The 22,718-nt window shown below is 41.1% G+C and overlaps 1 protein-coding gene across 1 annotated transcript in view; it reads right to left on the bottom strand.

Moving 5' to 3' along the window:
• The window catches only part of grin2ab (glutamate receptor, ionotropic, N-methyl D-aspartate 2A, b), an 89,129-nt gene extending 70,777 nt beyond the window's left edge, over window positions 1-18,352 (bottom strand). The window contains exons 1-3 of the mRNA XM_076727819.1: window positions 18,190-18,352; window positions 17,585-18,103; window positions 16,467-16,673 (exon numbers count right to left, since the gene is read on the bottom strand). Coding sequence (XP_076583934.1) covers window positions 16,467-16,673; window positions 17,585-17,602 — 225 coding nt within the window. The 5' untranslated portion in view covers window positions 17,603-18,103; window positions 18,190-18,352. The remainder of the gene's footprint in view (window positions 1-16,466; window positions 16,674-17,584; window positions 18,104-18,189) is intronic.
• Between the last annotated feature and the right edge of the window lie 4,366 nt (window positions 18,353-22,718).

Below are 22,718 nucleotides of genomic sequence, written 5' to 3'. Positions count from 1 at the left end.
GTCTCGTCCCAAAAATGTTTTTTCTTTCACAGCTAAAGTTAATTCCAGCTTTGTGAAAATGATCTTTCTGTCAAAGCTGGAAACAACACACCCGGTGCTAAAATGGGAGCTGGCATTCAGAGGTCCTCTAGCCGCTTCACTGACAATGAATCAGCGGACGTCTTTGTACACAGTGTAACACAACCCAGAGTGATTTTCCTCGGATATAAGCACATTTTTTGGTTCAACAATGTTAGCCCTAACTCCTTTTAAATAAAGCTCATGTGGGTGTAATTGCTTAAATCTATCAGTCCACGATTTCATTCTTTCATTCATCGCCAATGAAGCAGATCTACAAAGTGCCTCGAGATGACAACACAAATTAGGCTTGCGGTTATGTGGCGCTTGTTTCCTCAGATATGTTAAAGTGATAGTCCATCGAAAGAAAAATGCCTTTTGAATAGCAAACACTAAACCTCCGTAGGCTTGAAATTTGCCTGTACAATTTGGAAAGTTCCTCATTCCTCAACACTCGATGTGAACAAAATCAGTCTGTACACTGAATCATACAATTATACAGCCTGGACACTGGTGAAACCATTAAAAAAACAACAAAACAAAAAGGATGACCAGCAATGAACGCAATCGGGGTGAGTTTGTAGAGTGGGATCAGCTGAACTGAAAATGTATTTTTATACAAGCTATTCAATAACAAATCAATTCCTCTTCCTATCCTGTGATCCTGTGATCACCTTGTGGTGCCCTTGCCTCAACACTGGCATTATGGTAGCACCTGAGAAATGTGTTGTTGAACCTGAAAATGTTTTGTAGAACACGCTCAGTGATGACTCCTAAAGCTAGTTATTAAGAAACATTTGCATAAGGGTTGCAGCTCTGCCTCCTAGACATTACCTTTATATACAACTAATTAGCAACAGCAAATAGGTTTTGACACGTAATGTTGACTGAATTACATTTTCTATTAACTTAATGAGGAAATATTGTTATTTAACAAACCGGTCAAGTCGCAAAACTGTTGATGCTGAACTTCTCAGTGTGTTCACTGACAACATATTTCATTTGTTTTCTGCCGCAAAAGGCAGCCTTGCAATACCCTATCCACTCGCAGTGACTACAACATCATTCAGCTTTTTTATGTTTATGTTTAGGCACTGGCAGCAACAACCAATGGATGAATCATGGTCTGTTTTAATACAGAAAAAGTCAGCAGTGACTTGACATGTAAGAAGAAGAGTCTTTGGATTCTAGTGTCAGTTTGTGTGACTACCATTCACCCCAACAACCTCCCTGCAACCCCCATAAATGTAGTGTGTCATTCACTCATTCATAAAAAAGGTTGTCTCTGAACATTATCTAGGTAGTGATTTTGTTGTCATCACAATGTAATTATGAGACAAATGTAAAAAGTAGTTTCTATGAGACAGAGTTGTTCTTAAGACAGAGAAAAAGGACAAACTTCACATTGACATTAAACCTACCATCTTATACCTGTTGCATTATATGAGGAAACAGCCATGTGGAAGCTCTCTACAGTCTCAGGTTTGAATAATATCAGTGTCATGTCATCATAGCTTCTGTGTGGTGAGCTAGCATACGACAGCAGCTACCACCCTAAAATAATGTCTTGCCAACCCATTTCTACCACAGTTTCCACTCTCAGTTTCAATTTGGTTTGTTAATCCCCATAATATCCAGTTCCAGACTCTGAGTGTCATGGCCAGATTTATGTACATATTTGTGCTCACAATCTGCATGAAATTAGCGTCTGATTTACTAAAGCAGTAGCTAATTATCAGTAACTGGGACTGTCTTTTAGGTGCATTCTGCATATAAACAAGATCTCCAAAGATGCAGTTCAGTAGTGAAATGGGAATGTGATGGGGTAATAAATCATGAAAGAAATCAAACCCAGAAAAAGAAATCAAATGAAGTCATGTTGAAATTATAATTCCCATTAAATGAAACTTTTACTTTCCAAACCATTTACTAAGGCCCGATTACACTCTAACTGAGGAAATAATTTGGGCATCTATTTCTCTAAAATAATCTCAAGTTTCAGAAAACCAGGAGTCATTAAAAGTATAAAATGTTTTACAACTTACAACTCATTACAACTACATGTCAAGCGCGCACACACCATAATGCATCAGCTCAAATTCAGGTTAAATGACCACAAAGCCACAACTCATCCCATCTTTGTCTATTGTAAAAACGGTTTCTTTATTATTACTGCACTACTTTTCTTTCTAAGAAGCTGTCACTCTAATTTCTAAATAATTCACTGTAGCTCTCCTACACATGTTTCTGCTGTCATGGTGATTTTGTCTCCTCCACCACAACCTTCCTTTAATTTACCATTTCAAATCCGCACTACACGTTGTAGGGGCAAAGAATTTCCCATGTGAAACTAACCCTGAATATTGGGTGAGCCTTCATAAATGTACTCGAATGTGCAGTAAACCATATTTATCAAATCTGCTCGTTATGTGTGCAGTCCTCCTTTAAATGCTAAATGCATTTGCATGAAGAAGAGCGACACACTTCACTGATCGCACGCAAGCAATGTCTCAGATGGCAGGCAAACCGCGCTTCCAGGCCGGTGAATCTGTTTGATAAGCAAAATGCGCATCAAGTGAATCTTACGTTGTGTAGTGGTGTCAATTCTGTATTGCCTGAACTTGACAACATTGGCAAAGTTAGCAGCATCGTCCCAGCAGCCAGTGTGTAATGTGTATTTTATGCTTTTACAAATGTATGATCTGCCAGGGGATTACTGTATAAGAGGGAAATACACAAATGGTAAATGTAGTTTTTTCTGTTCATGCAATGTTAAATGTTTAAAATGATTATTTGAACGATCATCAGAAAATTGGCCTTTTCCGTTTTTCAGATACATGCAGAAATTAGCCATTAGTGAGCCAGAATTAAGGGTAGAGAGCACATTAAGAGAAGTAATAAAAGAAAAGTTGAAGAGGAAAGATACACTTTGTCCACTCTGAGTGTGGACTTCATGTCTCTTTTCAGAGGAGAGCAGTTCAGTGTTATGCGTCTTGGCCACCTACCTTTATTGTTTCTTAGTTTTATTTGGCTGCATTAGTGCTGTGAGAAGTTAGCCAAGCTTCTCACAATGCTGGGCAGTCTGTGCTACCTTGTGTCTCAGTTGGGTAAAGAAATTCAAACACGTTGCAGATGGTGGTGTGACGTCTTGGAGGACATATTGGATAATGTTTTTAAAGGTGCGGAATCTTTGGAAAAAACATTTTGCCTATTTTTTGTGTGGTTTTCCTTTTTGAAACTGGCAGTAGTTTGATTTGCATCCTTCAACAAACCTTTTCAACAAAATTTGCTGACATCTTGTCAACGAACAGAACAAATAGTGCTTTGTCTCCATTAGTGCCTGTTTATAATACTACTGTAGTGTGGAGTCTGGACACAGTGTGAGTGGAACCTGCAACATGCACACAGACGGCGGTGAGAGCATAAGTGTTAATGTGTGACTGATGAGGAAACAGGCAGACCATGACATCTCCCCTCATCAAGGTGAGAAGACATGCATTCAGCGTCAGATGATGAGGAGAAACTTTTAATATATTTTTAAAGGGATTAAAAAAAATTATTAGCCACAATCAGAAATCAGAAATTCAAATGAAATACATGACTTCAAGAAGGCAATTTTTCTTCACTGCAGAAACTGAATTCTGGGATTTTATTAACCATCCGTCCATGTTTATGATTTGTGATTGACAACTGAATGTAACTCTGAGACTACGATGTTCATGCTTAATATGCTTATTTGTATGTTTAGGATTCACGATATACACATTAACCTTGAAACAATATTCAGTTTAGAGACAGAGGTTTTGGAGAGAAGGCTGACAAAGCTATCAGGTAAGTAAATACTGAGGGAAGGCACAGACACACAGACACACACACCCTCACACAACATCTACATTTAATAGGTTTAAATAATGTCTCTGGTACTGACAGCCTAACATCCATCCGACTGTCATTTAGCATTTAATCACTTTTAACTCATAAAGATATTAAAAAAGTCACTAGAAATATTGCACTTGCAGCTGACATATTCATATTTTAAGGCACTGAGCAGTTATTGCTCTGACACTGGAATTATTAGCATCAGTTATAATTATCTTGTGACAATATGTATCAATGCTGCTATATCAATAGATTACCTCTTATCTCAATGTACTCACATTTTTAAGACCACAGCTGCAGCTATGTATTAGCTGTATATGTAATGTGTATAAGAGCTGTCATATATGTAGAAGAATTCTAGTGGCCTTTGTATATTATTCCAGATTTATTAAATTACATTTTAATAGGTTTTACTACGTGTCTGAGAGCTTCATTAAGCAACATATTCTTTCCAAGCTAAAGGCACTTGACATGATGATACAACCCCGAGGTAGGTGGCTTCCTATCTGTCCAGGAGGGACCAGCAGTTGCACGCTGAGCCTCCGGCCATCATTGGTGGAGCGCCAGTGTCCGGGGGCCTCTGATCATTTGTACTTAATACAGTATTAATAACATGAAATCGGCCTGCTCAGCTTCTGTGTTCTTACATACAAATGATTCAGCTGTCCTGGAGTTTAACAGAAAATAGAGTAAAACTCTGGATGCTGGACAATAAGGCCTTCTCTGCCCTGTTTGGATGGAACATTATAGGCTCAGGGAGGACTTTGACTTGGACATCATGAAAAGAGGAGAACTTGTACTTTGCCTGTTAATTACAGGCGACAGGGGTAGCAGCTACTAGGTTGTTTAGGTCTTCAAAAAGGTCTGTTTGTGTTCACTGACAGCTGTTTTTTTTTTTTTTTTGGAATTACACTATTAATAACATCTTTGCAGTCAGGATTAAGAATGAGGCCATCATCTTCTTCCTTAGCTAGTTACCTAAATACTCTCATGAAACATAATGAGAGAAAATTTTTATCAGTTACTCATTGAACATAATACTCATCTAAAAGTAATTACGTTACTTGTTGCCTAGCGGTAAAAATAAAGTTACATTACTAGTTACTTTACTTTTGTAACTCAGCACAGCTCTGCTTTTAAAAAACTCCAAATCCTCCACCCTTACACATCTCATCTTCTGTTTTAACGCACTGTGGTTTAACATGCAGGCAGCCCTGCAGTTTGGAAGGATTTGCTGATCCATTGTAATTTCGACTCTGCTGTTAATCCATGTCCTGGGCCCTTACAGAAACCTTAAAACAACAACACAGAGTAGCACAAAACAAACTGGCTTGAACCCTCAGGCTTGAAGCTTGGAGTCATGCTGCCAGGTGTCAGTTGTTACAACCTCACAGGCCCCCGGTGGAGGACCCAGCTCGTCATATTCAATGAAATATACAGCAGGAGTTTCCATGATAGTGCTCACAGCTACTTTTACAAAGACTAGATAGTATGCCCTAATTCAATTTAGACACATTTGATTTTTATTCTCACTGATATTTGAATCTTAGACACACAACTGTTGTATTTTACATGATTTCATTCTTGGATATCTATTGTACTTTTTACCATGTGTAACTCCTGAAACAATACACGCTGCTGCATTGTTTCTTCATATGATTTAAATTTCTATGTTTTTTTCTTTTTTATACTGCTCAATATCAGATATTAAACACCTGTCTGCACCTTAATGAAGGCTGATGAACGGTGGACGCGCATGTCCGGGGCTTCATCTTCCTATCCCCGTAGTCTGACATGTTGTATTTTCCAAACGTATGAGAAAGGTTTTCATCCACCAAACCAAACCAAAAACATCTGATAGAGTCAAATGACTCCCTGCACTTTAGCAAACATTCTGCGATATCATACTAAAACAAGGTTCCAATTTTGTTTAATTTGGAGGCACAACAACAGTACACTTAGATATGGTCACATTTTCATAGAAATAAATACAACACAGTCCATGATTATTCAGAATCCTTTTACCTCAACTTCAACTACTGACATCAAATCAAAAGAAGCTTTCAATTAATGCAATTTCAGTGCATACCCTCTGAATAATATTAATACAGGTGCACTTTCATATCATATACTTAAATATGCTTTCCCTGACCTGGGAGGACAACGGTTTATATTTTCCAGTGATTGCTCTGCATTTACTAAAGCACAGTGTGTATCATTATCCACCCACCCAGACATTGAATTGCAAAACACAAATGTTTGTTGTCTTGATTCGACAGCAGAATATGGTGGAAAGGTCTTGTTTGAAATATCACATTTTTATTTGTTTAACATTGATGTAAGTTCTGAGAGCCTTCCCAGTTGTCCTCGATAAAACCGCCTGCCTGCTGGAGACAGTCTTTTAACAGCCCAACAGCCTTTTTCCACATCAAAATTTCAGCAATGCAGAGAAATGTGTGTATGTACATGTGTTAGGAGGACACACTTTTGGCCAATATCATCTTTTTTTGCATGCTTGGGGTATTTGTGGAACCAGGGGAACAGAAAATGTCCGCAAGAGTTCTGTCATTCATATTTCATTGGTAATAAATATGAATAAACAAGGACAATGCCAAACACCAGAAAGGACACACTCCTCGTGTGTTTTTGAACTGTGCTTGTGTGTGTGTGTCTATGCCTCTGTGTCTGTTTCACTTTGAGGGGATTTGTGTTTTTTGTGCGGCAGGATGTGAAGCGAGAGAAAGACACAACCCCTGTGGAGGAGACTAAAAGGCAAAAGGTGAGGGAGGGGCAAGAAAGGGGGAGAAAAGTCATAAAAATAAAGTTATTATGAGAACTGTGCCAAGGTGAGGAGGTGCATAGTCTTTCAGGGACGATAGTTCTGACCTTGGAGAGATGGAGAGAGGCCATATTGTGAAATAGCTGATAAATCCAATATATTTTACATTAGAGCTTCACCTCGCTGTGTTTTGGATGTGAAGCAGGATTAAGGTGTGAATGTTTGAATAATAATGACATACCCGAACAACCATGTTTTAGCCAAAGCGACAAGATGAATTCAAATCATAATAAAATGGAAAATCACAGAATTCTTTGCACAAGTTTTGAAGATTTGTTTGTCTACATGAGAAACTTTTGCAGTATTAATTAAAAACTGTATGTTAAAAGTGTAGTTAACTCCAACACCAGGGTTACAAAAACACAGTAAGCTGAGACGAGGCCAGCCTTATGAATACATAATGTGCTTTTTCTTGCTTTCAATTATTAAACAGACCTGAAACATTAAAATGACACAGGATGGTTGTAGACAATCATCGGTAAGCCTTGTTGGACAATCTGATGTAAAGATGGAAAAATTTTTCCTTTGAATTTTTAACCAAAAATGGAGTTTGCACTCATTTTAATGCATGACAAGTGCAGCAGTCTCTTGAACAATCTATTATTCATGAAACTAAAGACATTTATTAGTCCACCAAATTCCTTCTATTGCTGTTGATTAGTTAAGGAAAAAGTACTGATGTGATATTTTTCAATCTGGACACACGTGGAATGACAAACAGCTAACACAACCCTGATTCCAACAAAGCTGGGACGCTGTGTAAAATAGAAATAAGAACAGAACGCAATCATTTACAAATGGACTGTGTTTCTGATGGCTTTTGCACGTACCGTGGCTGTATTTAGAAATGATCATGATGTATGTCATTTTAAACCATGGTATTGATATATGATGTAATATAGTAACATTTCAGGAAAACCGATGGATAACTTTCTTATGGTTAAAATAATAGACTAATGTAACGAATTAAATTCTGACAAATATTTCAACATGTTGATGTAAAAATCAAGCGGAAGTCCAATAATGGTAAGCAGTTCATTGACTTTCATTATTGCCCAGAAAGCCTGACACAACTCGAGATATTAAAGGAATAGATCTCACAGGATGAAACATGATGGACACATCATTCATATATTCCACAGGTATATATATTCACATCGCCCACTCCTACCTCACAGAGAGGGGTAAAAGAAAAAAAAATCTAAATCAGAATAATCATCAGACCAGCTGTCTCCCTGCCTAATTTTTCCACTTTCAATTCTGTATCTAATACATAGTGAGACTGATGTGAAAACATATTAGGGGATTTACTGCTGAGTAGTGGGGGGCGAGCTTCCCTCATGCTCACGATGGCCATTAATTAAGACTTCAACAAGTTCTAAAATCCTTTGCTGATGAAGCCAGTGAGAGACCTGAAAACACTCAATCATTATCTCCATCTCTTTTCTCTAGCTGCAGCAGCGCATTGTGTCTCTTTTCAAACTGGTCCTGCCATGTTTAAATAAAATCATTGCATAAAGGTGAAGAATCCACTCTACTGTGTATTTTAATGGGAAAAAATCCATTACTTTAACAGAAAGCAATGTTACAGATTCAGATTTTGAAATATCAGAATAATTCAGTTTGACAGACCTTTGGTGGAATCTTTTCAGAAGTCTCCAACATGGATCTATCCTTGTTCATACATCCCTGGTCAACATATGTTTTTTGATGTGTTGCTCATTGCTGTTAAAAACTGCACTTGGCAGGAGGAGACAGAGGCTTCAAATGTTCCCACATCACCAGATGCCCTGTCTGTATGAGCACCTGTCGCAAGCATGGAGGGGAGCATTATACCTGTGGTAATATATTTTGGATGATTTGGGGATGTTTGGGGGATATTTTTGGCCACTGCATCTTGCTGCCTGGCAGAGTTCTCAACAAGATCATGTAGAAAAAATGAATGTAAACTGACTACGCGCTGACACACTAAATCATGGAGTGATCGAGGTTCTATTCATGTGGAAATCAAGTATAATTTTATTTGATGATGCCTAAAAACTTGACTACATTTATGGCAGGATGCATCTTGGTTGCTTCGCTATCGGTTTGTTTTTAATATACCAAAGAATCAGGAGCACAGAATCAACTACGCCGTGTAATTTGTTGTTTTCACGTTTGTCATACTTCACTCAATCATTTCTGATCATGTTATACTTCATGGACATTTATTGGTATGTAAATGTTGCAAAATATCGCAGGTTTCTTTTTTTTGTTTACATATTTATCAAATCAATGTGTGAGTCTCCAAGCTACGCAGCATAGCCTCAAAAAATTGGTGCACTAGGGCATGAGTACAACAATCTACTTAAGTTCCATTGTGCACCAATTAAACCAAGGCCTGAGCTTTATAAAAAATGCAGCTGCTGTTGTACAGATGTACTGGTTGATCTACAATTACATAATTAAAGTACTAATCGTTTTTATATGGCCTTTTTCAAATCACAACACACTGTGCTTCACAAATGGATAAATAACACACAAAAAAATCAACAGCAGAATCAATAAAAGCAGAGTCGGTGCTCCAGGAAGTCTCCTAGGTGCTGTGTTTGTACAAATTGGAGACAAAAGAGAGACCTTTGACTGAGACACAAACACAGAGCCAAGCAGTCTAAGTGAGAAAAGATAAAAGCACGGACAACTTTTACCAAATCAATAATGGATAAAATAGCTCAATTATGATAATGTTCCTTTCTCTGTAGCCGCAATCTCAATCAAAATAACTCCTCTCAAAGTCAGTGCATGTAGATATGTCCTTCTCTATATATGTCGGTGAATAACTTATTTGCATTTTCCCCAATAAAACATTTTATTTTAAACCATATTTGCATTAAGCAGTAACATTACTCTCATAGCAGCGGCATGACAGTGATCGCAAGTGACAGGCTGACAGCAGGCTATGACACTGACAGAAAACACACAGATCTGTGGCAGCAAAGCAAACCTAAGCGTGCTAGCCACAGTGTCTACAAGCATGAATACAAATATTGTCTTTTATTGTCAACATGAGTTTAAAGGGTTTAGAAAGGTGTGTATGGTGCACAGCTGCAACTGACATCTGTATCTAGATGTCTTGCAAAGTGTAAATGCACAAAGAACACATAGTCGGAAAACTCTTGGATTTGCTAGGCCACCTCTTCAGGCTATCTCAAGTAAACCCGGCATAGATGGCCTCTTCCTTGGGAAAGTAAAATTAGCAGAAACCATATAGTAGCATCACTTCCCTGGAGCACACCATGTTTGTGGACGAGTCCGCCTGCTCCTCCTACCTGATTTGTGTAATCACTGCATTGATACAACATGACACTTAAAGACTCCTAAGACACACTGCCTCAAAACGCATTTTCCAAATATGCAATCATCAAGAAAGGAGCAGCAGTGCAGTCTATTTTTGAGTCAAGCTGCACAGATCAAGCAGATCAAGCCAAACAGGAAATCTGACTCAGGAAGGATGAGAATATCCGGTCAAATTACAAAATAAAACACACTGTACAGACTCCCGAGTGTAAAAACAGACACAAGTCATTTAACTACGTGACCTACTTACCCATGGTAGAAGCACAAAAATCAAGAAAAAATTATCACGTTGACAAATCTGACCAAGTCAACAAAATCAGGCAGGCAAAACACTCTTCTTCTGAAAAGCTTGGGGTATGAACACGTGTCAAGGACGGAACAAAACCACAGAGACGCAACATCATGAAGCCATGCCTGATGGAATCATGGCGCAAGAGTCTCTAACCCACAAAGTAGGCTGCAAAGACTTCATGGGAAGCAGCTTTCATGGGAACGAATGGGCTGCCATGGTGGAAAACTGCATACAGTTTGTCCGGCTTCACAGGAAGGAAGTGGACCAGCACAGCTTTGGCCAAAATTCTACACCCCTGCAGATATTTGTTTTTTGGTGTTTATATCAACACTCGGTCAAAAAGTTTAGCAAGATTGTTTTTGAAAAATGTAATTCATGACATGCGAGTTTGAGGAAAAACAGAATGGGGAAGATAATAAAGTCATTTTACTTGTTTCGAGGCTGACTGATTAAATTCCTTCTGGACTGAACATCATTAGCACAGTTAGTACTGAGTTTCTTTTTTGTAATGTAGCTGCTATCTTATGAAGAGTATTACAATAGCTGTTCTTTTTACACCTTCTGAAAACAGAACAATGGTCCTACAACAGAATGTAGCCATGCAGCTCCATAGTACCATTGTTTAAAAAAAAAAAAGTCCTCCTGTGCATTATCTCCTCTGGTATGATACCGTCTGATTTATTGTAAAAACACATTAATCATCGAGTAACACACTGATGTAATTGTGCCCTAGCATATGTAATACATGAAATCGAGCGGCAACCATTTTTCATGGAATCAATGAGACCTCAGCCACTCTCTATGATCCCCGTTGGAGACAAATTAAGTGCTGAAACAGTAGTGATACATTTATGTGAATGATCTGTTCCTTGTAGTCGCAGAAAACGGACTCAAATTGGATTTAAAAAGCTAAAGAATGTCTTAACTAGGACAGTGTTATATCAGTCTGAACCAAAATCTGGTGTCTGTAAAAGCAGAAAATTGGGATATGGGTTTTAGGTGTTAAGTTGGCCATAATGACAGGGCCAGGCTGGCCCCACTTAGGCACCTCCTAAGCCTCTTTTGGAGCATGGAAAAACCCTCAGACTGACAAAGTGTAAAAGGCATCACTTAAGGTAACCTCCTACGAAACTGGAAATGTTCTCATTCTCAAAGCCACATGTTGATTTTAATGCTAATCAAGCTAATTCAAAAGCACACTATTCAAATAGACACAGTGGGGGTTACAATCTAAAATGAAATATCCATCATCTCGAAAGCCTTAAGCTTTCAACTGACAGATGAATGCTGACATCAAAGGAGAGCACATCTGTGTGCACCTTTTTTTTAACAATGTCCACTGACTATCAGTATCGAGGCTGATTATTCACTTTGGAAAGGGAACACAGAAGATTTAAAGAAGCACTGATACATTTTTTTGTGTCAATAATGGATGAAATCACTCCTGTATATGTGGTGTTAAAGGTGATGAAGCCACAGAGAATTATCACCCAACTCTGCCGTTCCTCTGCTTGATGGAGCGTTTTAGTGTGTGTTCCGGTTCAGTGCCTCCACTCTCATCAATATTGTTTCCAGCCACAGGCAGCTGTTTTAAGTGAGAAATATTGGGACTTACACTCATTTGGTAGCTAGGGGCACATCATAAGGTACCATGCTGTTGTTCAGGTGGCCCATTATTCTGTGCAGACTTGCCCTACTCTGTCTCAGATTGACTCTGACCCTGACATTTTTTCTAATCTGAACCATCTAACCAACCGTCTACCCCCTTACCAAGCAACAAATACTAGCCATGCAGAGGGACACTGGGCAATTCAGAATAATGGGCCATCGGAAAAAAAAAAAAAACAGGCAGTCCCCCATCTCAAAATAAATGCTAATGTTGCTACACATCTGCTGAATGTGTAAATCTGTTCAGCTTGGCTTTATAAGGTGATAATATGTCAATGATGTATTTACAGCTTGCTGTGCTGTCATCAAGTGGCCAAAAAATTCAATTAAGCAGCTTAAAGAACACTTTATTTCCCAAGATCCCTAACCTTAACCTTAACGTTTTAGGTGTTATCAATAAAGAGAACTTAATCAACTTCAGGTGTTTTATGCCTGTGTATTATGTTGCTTAGAGATGGTGGACAAGCGCTAAAAGAAAGCCTCACAACACACTTGGTTCTCTAGTCAATAATGGAAATGACCCTTCTTAATCTTTTACCTCCTCACAGATGTTTCTGTTCGATCTGTCCCCATGTTAGTTAGTTTTCACTTTTTACTGACATTTTGGTCAATCATAGACCTACCTGCCAATACGAATCAATAAAGTCCACATCTCTTTAACCTTTGTCACACATCTGTGAACCAAATAATGTTATCAATAACAGCATTCTGCTCAGGCAAAAAAGATCTGTGTGGACAAATCAAATACAACATAATGACTTTATGACAACAGTAATTCAATGGCCATTATAAAGAATAAAAGTTCAAAAAGCCTTTTCCACCAACCATCCAGCTGGTCCATCCATCTGCACCAGAGCCGTTTGGGATGTGTGACTGTTTTGGCAGATTAAAATAGAAACATGAAATGCTGCTTTTAATTCATACTCAAGATGTAGAGTATAGGTGGCAATTTCTTGGTTACAGCTATCTTATACTTGTCAAGCCTCTAAATCCACCCTGAAACCACCTCTCAACTAGGATCAAGATTATCCTGATTTTCAGCATCAAAACCATCTGCCTTTGAGTCATGAAAAACACAGATATAAGTTTTTAAGATTGATAAAAAGTAGGATTTGATTTCCAATACTAAATCCTAGCCTGAGCAATGACAATTGTTATTTTCAGGTTTGAAAAACCCAATTTTTAGATTTATTCCAATCCGATTACTTAAATCCTATCAGTAAAGACTTGAAAAACTGGGCTGGAACTGGATAAGACTTATCTGGAATCTCGAGCAGACGGAAACACTTAAAAACCATTAAAGACACTCTAATGCAGGTGTGTATTAGCTATAAACATTTAGTCATAAGCCCCTTGAGTGTCAAACATCTAACCAAGGCAGTGTTAGCTGTGAGCTGCAGGATGGTGAGGCTGAAACTGACATTTTTTTTTTAAATCTCGGTTATGAATTTGAAACCAGCATCATCAGTTTTTTTCTGCAACTTGAATAGGTGGGAAGTTCACTGTTCACAACTACAGGTTCATCTGAAGAACTGTAGCTGTAAGTAAAGAACGAGACAATTTTTCAATAATCAAATTATGTAAAACACTGAATTCATGTGGTTTGAGGCATGAAATGGTCAAATTTACTGATGTAGAGCTTCATCATAAAACATCAACGACTGCCATCTTCATTCTAAAGATATAAGTTCAAAAACCTATATTAGTCAAACCCCACTTAATATCACTATGGCTCACTAACTCATTAAATGAGACCACCAACTGTGTTTTGATTCAATGATTAAACAGTGAACGTTCTTAAGAGGCTTTTGGGTTATTAACTTGTGTCTGAGACCGCACTATCACACATCAATATACAGAAGATCAGCGGGGGCCAAATGACTCGTTATCATATGTCACTCAGCCCTTTTCACTGGTAATTGCTAGGAACAGGAAAATGAAAACGCTCATTTTTATCCTCTCGAGCATCATGTGCGAAGCATTTGACCTGTGATTGTATGTACAAAGACAGCAACCGTGAAGGCAGGCCGTCCATTTTTACAATCTTCTAACAGCGGAGAAGTGAAAGTGTTAGATTTGTTAGCCACTGAGAGTCCAACATAACCAAATTTTGGTGGCGGATGATGTCAGGACAAGATAATCTGATGCAACACAGTACAGGCACAGCAGCAGGTTTAAAGGACTTTAAAGAAAGCACTCACTCAGCAGATGATGGCTGAAGCGATGCCAGGCTTGGTGGCTGCACATGGTTTGGCTGTTAATGTTCCAGGCAGAGCCACACCACCATGAACCTTATTTGCAAACATGCAGTTTGTCAACTTCAGTGGATTGTGAGCTCCAACCAAAAATACTGTGCAGATAAGGGGATTATTTGCTGTAGCTCTTATCTCAGGATATGTCAATAACTCCTTCAGGACAAATGCAGCTACAATGCAGGGCAGGAAGGTGCATACTCCACCCACAGGTTCTTTGGCTTTTCTCTTTTTTAAGCTTCTTTATAATTATTCTTCATAAGCACAAGCAATCTTGTGTGTATACTCCTACCTAAAATCCTCTGTATGCTCGTGGAAAAAGGAGGAGAAAAAAAGGAGAGGATATGAGGAGTCTTAGCTGGTTTTATTCTAGTGACTCAAATGTCTTTAACTGAGCTACACAACTTATGTAGCACCATAAAACAACCTGAAAGATACCAGGGCAATATTCTTATGGCTCAGTAATTATAGGCTATGATCAAACAGCCAATACAGCTATATTGGTGATAAGCTATTCTTTGAGCCTTGTCACAGTAAATGCACAGTAAGAATTGCAGTACTCTCAGCAAAACTAATGGTTCAACAGAGGTAAAAATTCTATGTATCTTTCATGAAAAGAAAAAGACTTCTGCACGAATGCTCTCTGAACCTTTCCCCACTTGCAGGCATATGTAGATTTTGGACTAATTTTGTGCTCCAGCTCAAAAAAATGTCTGTACTAAAAACCAAAACACTGAGGCCAAGATGACACAAAGGATTCTCACCTTTTGCAGCCTTTTATCTGGAAGAAACATCTCTAAATACCCTCTTTTACAACATATTGTTACAAGAAAAATGTATGAAGCAGAACCATTTGAGAGAAGGACACTTTTCAGATCACTGTTACCAGCACAGGTACCAGAACTGTTTGTGTGAATATCACCAGTTCCAGTTAGGTGCCATGAAAATAATCTCAAGAGGGCCATCTAGTTAAAGGCAGCACAATAACATGTTGAGAGCAGCACATTTAATGTGAGGGATTAAATAGCTTTAACTGCAGAGAAACAGAACAACAGTCTCACTTCTGGCTACATGGACAAGCTGCTTCGAGACAATGAATTCTGAACTACAGTACCTGCTTTGCCAACAATAGAGATGGTTCAGTGAACAGCTCAGTGAGATGCATCTTGACACATCATTTCAACACTATGTCATGCTGGAACCAAAATGGGACTCAGAATATCGCATCACTGAGAATTTTTCATTTTTATGCTTTTCCTGTTTGGCTTTGTTTCAGTAGTTGGTTAATAGCAGACTGTGAGAGATTAAAATACAATGCCCAGCTGAGCAGGAAACAATCTCTGGAGTGATAACAACAGAAAGAAAGTGAATAGAAAAGTAGGCCTATTATAAAATACAGTTAAGGTTTTAAAGGTGTTATGACATCACACCCAGAATTCATTGCAGCTTTGCACAAGATATTTATATTAATGAAGATAGCAACAGCTCTCGACATTCACTGCTCCCCACTCTATTGCGTTTATGCCCTACAGAGTTGATCTCCTTTTGTGTCATCCCACTATTCAAGAAAATAGGCTACTGCTGAGCACATCCTCAGTCTCTCTCCCCAGTGCTCTACGACACCACCATGAATCTGGTATGGCATGAATGATAATTTGCCCAAAATGATCATGCTGAATTCACACACATATGCATAAAATTAGGGGCACTGCTTTGCCACCAGGAATGATTAGTCTGAGGGAGAATTATGGGATTAGGGCCTTATAGTCTGTCATGTCACACTCCTATACTCAGCTATGTCAGACTCTCATAGTTACCCCCCATGAAACATCTGTGTGTGTGTGTGTGTGTGTGTGTGTGTGTGTGATGGCTTCCATGTCCCTGAGAGGAGGAGAAGACACTTCGTGTGTCAGACTTGGCACGGGAAGCGGGAGGAAAACGGAAGAAAATGTGTTTCTACAACGTGACTGCATTCAAAGCCTGAAAACTGTAATTTGAGATATGAATTCATTACACGGCCTCTCATCAGTAGCCGGGGATAATGTGATGCAACAGCGCCGCTTAGCGTCGCAAAGCGCCCTGTCCGAGGCGCTCTGACAGAGTGCTGTCCCCCCTGATCGCCGCTGCCAGCCGCGGTCCTTACCTTCGGTGTCACAAAGCGTGCCTGCTGCAGGTTTGCGGTCGCGGAGGTTTTGCGCCTTCTTCTTCTGAGACCGTGCGATGAATGATGACTTTTACTGCCGTGGTGTGAGGGCCCGTGCAGGCAGCCACCATGACCTGTCCGTTTACTGGCATTTTGGTTCCTTCTCACAGCGTCAGTCAAACCAGAGGAAAAGTGTTCAAACTTGATCTGGAAAACGAGAAAATACAAAAAAATGCTATTGCTTGTTGCAGTGCACCCCTCAAAAGCGCAGACTTGTTGAATTTGACTCTGTTCTATAAAAAGGACGCGCGCCTCCAGGCTGCTGCCCATATGAGCTATAAACATTATTACCCAATGTCATTATACTCATCATAAGCATTTGAACAGTTTGAATTAAATTAAATACCAGCCCATTCCAAGTGCCTGCCTGCCCGCGTGCGTCTGCGTTTTGGCGCGTGTGGATGTGCGCGCCCGCGTGTGTGTGTTACGTTAGCACTGTGTTTGTGTGGGTCGGAACACGAGGGCGCGCGTGCGTGTGCCTCCTTTGGACATGCTGAGACTCGGACTTATTGGATGAAGAAGCTCGCGTGACGAAAACACAAGGTGGAATGGTGCGCGACGAGGAAGGCTGAATCTTACTCTCTCTCCTTGTGTGTGTGTCTGTGTGTGTGTGTGTGTGTGAGAGAGAGAGAGAGAGAGAGAGAGAGAGAGAGTGTGTGTGTGTGTGTGTGTGTGTGTGTGTGTGTGTGTCAGAGGAGAGAGAGGGGGTGGGAGGGAGAGTGAGCAAGAGAGCGTTAAAACAGCCTGTGGCTCCTTAGCGAATATTCCCCTCACGCTCCGCTCTCCGGTTTCGGGCTCCTCTATGTAGGGCATGCAGCAGGTTGTGTGTCGGGGACTCTGCTCGGACGAACGAAGGAGCGGAGAGAGGAACACAAACCAGCCACTCCGCCACCCCGCCTCTGCTCCACTTTGAGAGGGAGAGAGTGAGTGTGCGGCAGATACTGAAGCACTGAAACCCAACAACTGCTGCTCAATTTCCGCGTCACCCCCGTCGAGAGGAGAGTTGGTTCTAAGCTAAGACAAAAAAAAAAACACACACACTAATTAAGCTAACTCACCCCATTCCCGTGACACATCTCTCTAGGCGGCCAGGTGGAGATGACATTGCAGCCTGTTACTCCATTCGGGTGCCCTCGGCAGGAGTGGGAATCACATACGACTCTCCTCCGTCAAATTAATCCATCAATTTCTCCTCCATCCAGTCTCCCCAAAAACACACCACACGGGTAAATCCACCTGTCTGCCTCTGAAGACCTCCCCCCTCCACCACCACCTCTCCCCCGATGTTCAAGGTAGCCTAGTATTCCTCTTGGTGAAGATGTCAATCACCGTCCATTCAGCGGCGGAGACGGACTGGGAAAAGGGGGAAGAAGAGGAAAAAAGCCGTTGATGTGCGGGGATCAGTGAGACTCCAGAATCCAAAATAACCGTTGGTTTGGAATCTCCAGCGGCAGCCCCGCGCGTTCCGCAGTGAGGGCTCGTGGACAGGTCCGCGCGCCTCCTCCTCCTCCTCCTCCTCCTCTTCCTCCTCTCCTGTCCTCCTCCTCCTCCTCGCACCGCTCGCGGATTCTTGGAGACTGAAGGGGGGATTCCGTCACAAATAACATCAAACACACGCATATATTCATACACGCATTCTCTCCCTCGCTCTTTTCTCACTCACCCTCTCCTTCTGCTTCTCCCTCACGCGCTCTCCGAACGAGCACCGCACTCCCCCCCTAAAAAACAACCTGAACAATTCGGAACAAGTTTAAGCGGGTCGAGTTATTTTTGTAGCTTTCTACGCCGCACGACAGAGGTGATGCTCCGGCAGCCGGCCGAGCGCCCGAGCGGAGAGAAATAAGGAAATATTCTCCGGCAGTCTCCTTACCCCGCAGCCCGCCCGCCCACGCTTCGCTGGCTGAAGGTACTTACACATCAGCCTAGTTAATTAAACATATGGGCAACGGGCCTGAATGAGAGAAGGATGGTGTGGTGGAGGGGAGAGGTGGGTAGTAGTGGTGGGGGGTGACTTGGGTGACTTCATCTTCCCAATATAAAATATCAAAAAGATATGTGGCGAGTTAAGAGGGCGCGCGCTGTGGAAATATCGCCGTGCTTATCCCTCCAAAAAAAGCGACTCCAACTTCGCAGCTCGTTAAAATTAATATGTCTCTGCCTTGTTTGTCTCTCTCGGGTTTTTCTGTCTCTCTGCGTGTCGCTTTTCCTGACACGTCTTCTCCAAAAAATGAAGACGCAACAGAGGTATGGCGCACGCCATCGGTCGTCGTTTATGGCATCACCTGGTGCCACCTCGCCAAACGAAACCGCGTGCGCATGTTTGCGCAAACACCTCTCTCCGTCTCTGTGTGTTTTGTGTGTGTGTGTGTGTGTGTGTGTGTGTGTGTGTGTGTGTGTGTGTGTGTGTGTGTGCTGTGACGACTGTCGGCGTCAAACAGGTCGCCGCGTCGCGCCTCCGCTCCTCAGAGCATCCACTGCGCACAGATAAAACATCTCAATATCCGCTGAACTGTCGAAGGCCTGACACAATCCAGTGGTCCCTATGCAGACACCGATCCCATCAAAATTAATGCACCCAAGGTTTTTCTCTCTCTCTCTCTTTTTTTTTTTTTTTTTTTTTTTTTTTGTCTTTGCAGATGATGTGTCATGCGCTAGAGTTTGTTAAAAAGCGACGGGTGAGATAAAGGAAAACACAGCCAATGATAGTGAATTACACAGTCTCAATTAAACATAATTAGCAGATCAAAACTGCAGCACAGGGGGTCCTCTGGGAGTGCTGACAACCTCCCCACTCCCCCTCTCCCTCCATCCCTCTCTTTGCATCTCCCTCTGAGTGTTGCCTTGGAGTCCCATTGCAGACAGATGGTGTAGATACTGCATGGGGTCATGTTAGCAGGCCAGGGATCTACTAGGACTGGCTGTTATAAGCTGAGTTACACAAAAACAGCACAGCTTAACCAGAACCAGAGGGCTTATTATTAAGGAACACTTCTCTACCCTCCTCTTCCTCCTCCTCCTCCACCTCCTCCTCCTCTATCCCTAGAATAAAATTCTCCACCTGTTGAGGTCCTCTATCCTCCTCCGTCAGAGCCCAAGCCTCCGAGGCTTGGAATAAAAGAAACAGACGATTGCATAACGTGGACATAAAAGAGAGGGAGACAGACCACAGGAAGAGTGGATGATGGTCTTTTCTTTTGAGGAAAAATTCCTGGGGTTCCAAATATAATAGCTCTGCCTTTCTTTCATGCCATCCCTCTTCTAGCCATCTCCTCCTGCTATTTACCCATTAGAGGCATCCTGTTGGGACAGGCCAGACCCAGGACACCCCCTTAGAAAGTGCAGAGGATGCTGTGTGATGCCACTCACAGTGAATTTCATTTTTAGTTTGTTAACCCAAACTTAGCCCCAGTGGAGTATGGTTAAGCTTGTCTCATTCTATATTTAAACATTAAGCTGTTGCCAAGGAAATAAAATCATACATTCTTCCGAGCCACCATAAATAAGCCTTTAAAAGCTGTCCTTTTCTTTAAGTATTATCTCATTCAGGAGTATGCATGCCTGCAGACCTCCTTATAGTAATTTTTTGGGACATGACCTTTTGCAGGATTCTGCATGCGCACAGACGCAGGATCTCTCTCTCTCTCTCTCTCTCATTTAGTATGCATTCATCCGGTGCACACCAGCACAACACTTGGACAACATAGTGAGTCAGCTCTGCCCTGTCTGTAGACAGCTGTAGGTATTTAGGCAGAAGGGGAGGAGTCCACGGTGTTGCAATTCTCTGAACATGCGTCCCTGTTATTATAACTGATTTATAACCACAGGGCTCAGCCGTCATGCATCTTTCATGGGCCAACAGCACGGTGAACAGAAGTTACCCAGTTACCTGCAGTCACCGTGCTGCAGAGACTGCACCGGACACACTCACACACGCACACACTCAGCTCAGGTTCAAATGCGGTTTTGAGCATCCAAAAGCCTCAATGAGCCGGCTACTATCACCTCTTTATTTCTGCCGTGTAAGGCTTATACTAAAAGCCCATACCAGTGTGTGATTGTAAAATATTTGAAAAACAAGGGAGACCCATTATCACAGTGTAGTTCGTCAACATTGCGCTAACTGTTTTGTTATTACTCCATAATTATTCAAGACAAAAGCTCATTCCACTAATGTTGTTTGGCTAATAGTCAAAGCCCAGTACTCCAATATTCCTGGAATGAATCAGAGGAAAGGGAAAGAAGTCCAATTAAAGCAGCTCCGACAATGAAACCAGCAGGCAGGCTCAAAAACAAACTGACAAAAAAAAATAATGAAATAAATAGATGAATCAATAGATAAATAAATTACTGGGAAGAGAAAAACGATTACACAAGGCCTCTGACAAAAATGATGTGGGCAATTTTTGTATCCATGGTAACTGACTTTTTCGGACTGTCACCACTTGTTTTGGCAGAGTCAAACCCAGATACATATGGTTTATGGCTACAGAAGTCCCCATTCATAAACAACTGGCCACGCTAAGTGCTGCACAACGCCAGCCACTCATTCACAAACTGACGTACACCAGCCCCACTGATCACACCTCCCCAGCACAGGCAGCCCTCCCACAGCTCGCTCACTGCTGATGCAACCAATATGGAAATCCTTTAAAGCGCACACTGATAATTAGCTGCACAGCAAACGGAAGCCCAGGCCATAAAAGCCTGTAACTGTCAACTTTGCTCAAAAGTCTTTTTAGTGAAATACGCATTGTTTCCATGACAACAAGACCTGATGGCACACTTCGGGTTGCATTTCTACTATCGATTTGGATGCATTTTTAGGAACAGCATGGTGATTTTTATGCTTTTTACATTTTGGGGCAGTTACACTAAGTTCTTAAAGCTGATTTCCTGGTTACGCTCACACGGTCAGCGATTTTACAGCAGTTCCTGTAGCAACACATACTTCCTAGGTTTTCAAATGGATTGGCATGTTCATACCAGCACACACTAGGTCTTATCTGACAATCACCAAGCCTTTGATTGACAGGGAAACACAATAGAAATCCACAAAAGTATGATTCACTGTAATGTTTCTATGCAACTGGAAGTAAGCTGGTTGGTGAAGAAAGTAGGTGGGCTGCGTTCCGCCTAATGACGATGTATGATGCGCCTGCGAGACAAATTTCTGTCTTCTATGCAGCGATCTTGACTCTTCTTCATTTTTGTCTTAGACTGAAGCACTGCCATGGCAAAGACATTGCATTGTAGCTACAGTACATGGCTTTATATAGACTCAGGAAATGAATCACTCTGTCAATAAATGGCAACAAAATAAACAGAAATGTATTCAAGGCTCTCTATCTGGAACAGAACGGTGTGTGATAGCTGGCATTTATCGAGTTATAGATATTCTCTCGCTCTAGTCTGTCTTTCTACTTCGTCTCCCTCCCTCTCTTGCACTCTCCACCTTCTCTCGCTCTCTCGCCCACAGAGAGTGGGTGACCTGGAATAAGCTCTCCTACAGACGGCATTGCTTCCTACAGCCAGACAGGGGCAGTGTGCAGTGCGTGGATCTCAAGCAAGCTTTCAGTTGACTCTCAAGGGTCTATCTTGGCGGTATCATCATCACCCTATGCAAATTTATGGGCACCTTTGAGAACTACTCATCAAAAAATTTGATAGGTGATTACTTTCTGTCACAGTGCTGATCACAGTGAAAAGTTCACGAGTGCAGCAGCCAAATCAATTAGCTGGGAGTGATGCACTGCTGTGTCTTTTTCACTTGGCCACACCAGCAATTATCTTTAGCTTGAAAAGGTCAGTCAATAATTTAATAATTAATTGCAAATAAGGATTTAGAAAGTTTTGTAGCTTTAGTGAGAACTCTCTTCATGGAACACTGTCTGTCCTCATTTTCACGACAAAGATCATTTTGGGCTGAAACAGGTGAACTAAATACGAATAAATATGAAAATCTCATCAGCACAGGTGTAGTTGAGGTATCTGAATAATGCATATTGTGAATAGGCCCTAATATGACAGGGTCTGTATTACATGGACTGAGCTCTGCTCTCGCTGGGTGTAACTCCTACAGCTCACGTGTTGACCTGTAGCATTTTTAAAGTAGGTGTTCGACAGTGTTTAAAGTCATGTCTTGAAGATTCTGCATATATGTCTTCAAACAGGCATCTTCCCTGACGTCCTCTT

Source organism: Chaetodon auriga, chromosome 4 (assembly GCF_051107435.1).
Source record: "Chaetodon auriga isolate fChaAug3 chromosome 4, fChaAug3.hap1, whole genome shotgun sequence".
Lineage (NCBI taxonomy): Eukaryota > Metazoa > Chordata > Actinopteri > Chaetodontiformes > Chaetodontidae > Chaetodon > Chaetodon auriga.
This window is presented reverse-complemented; position numbering and strand designations above follow the sequence as displayed.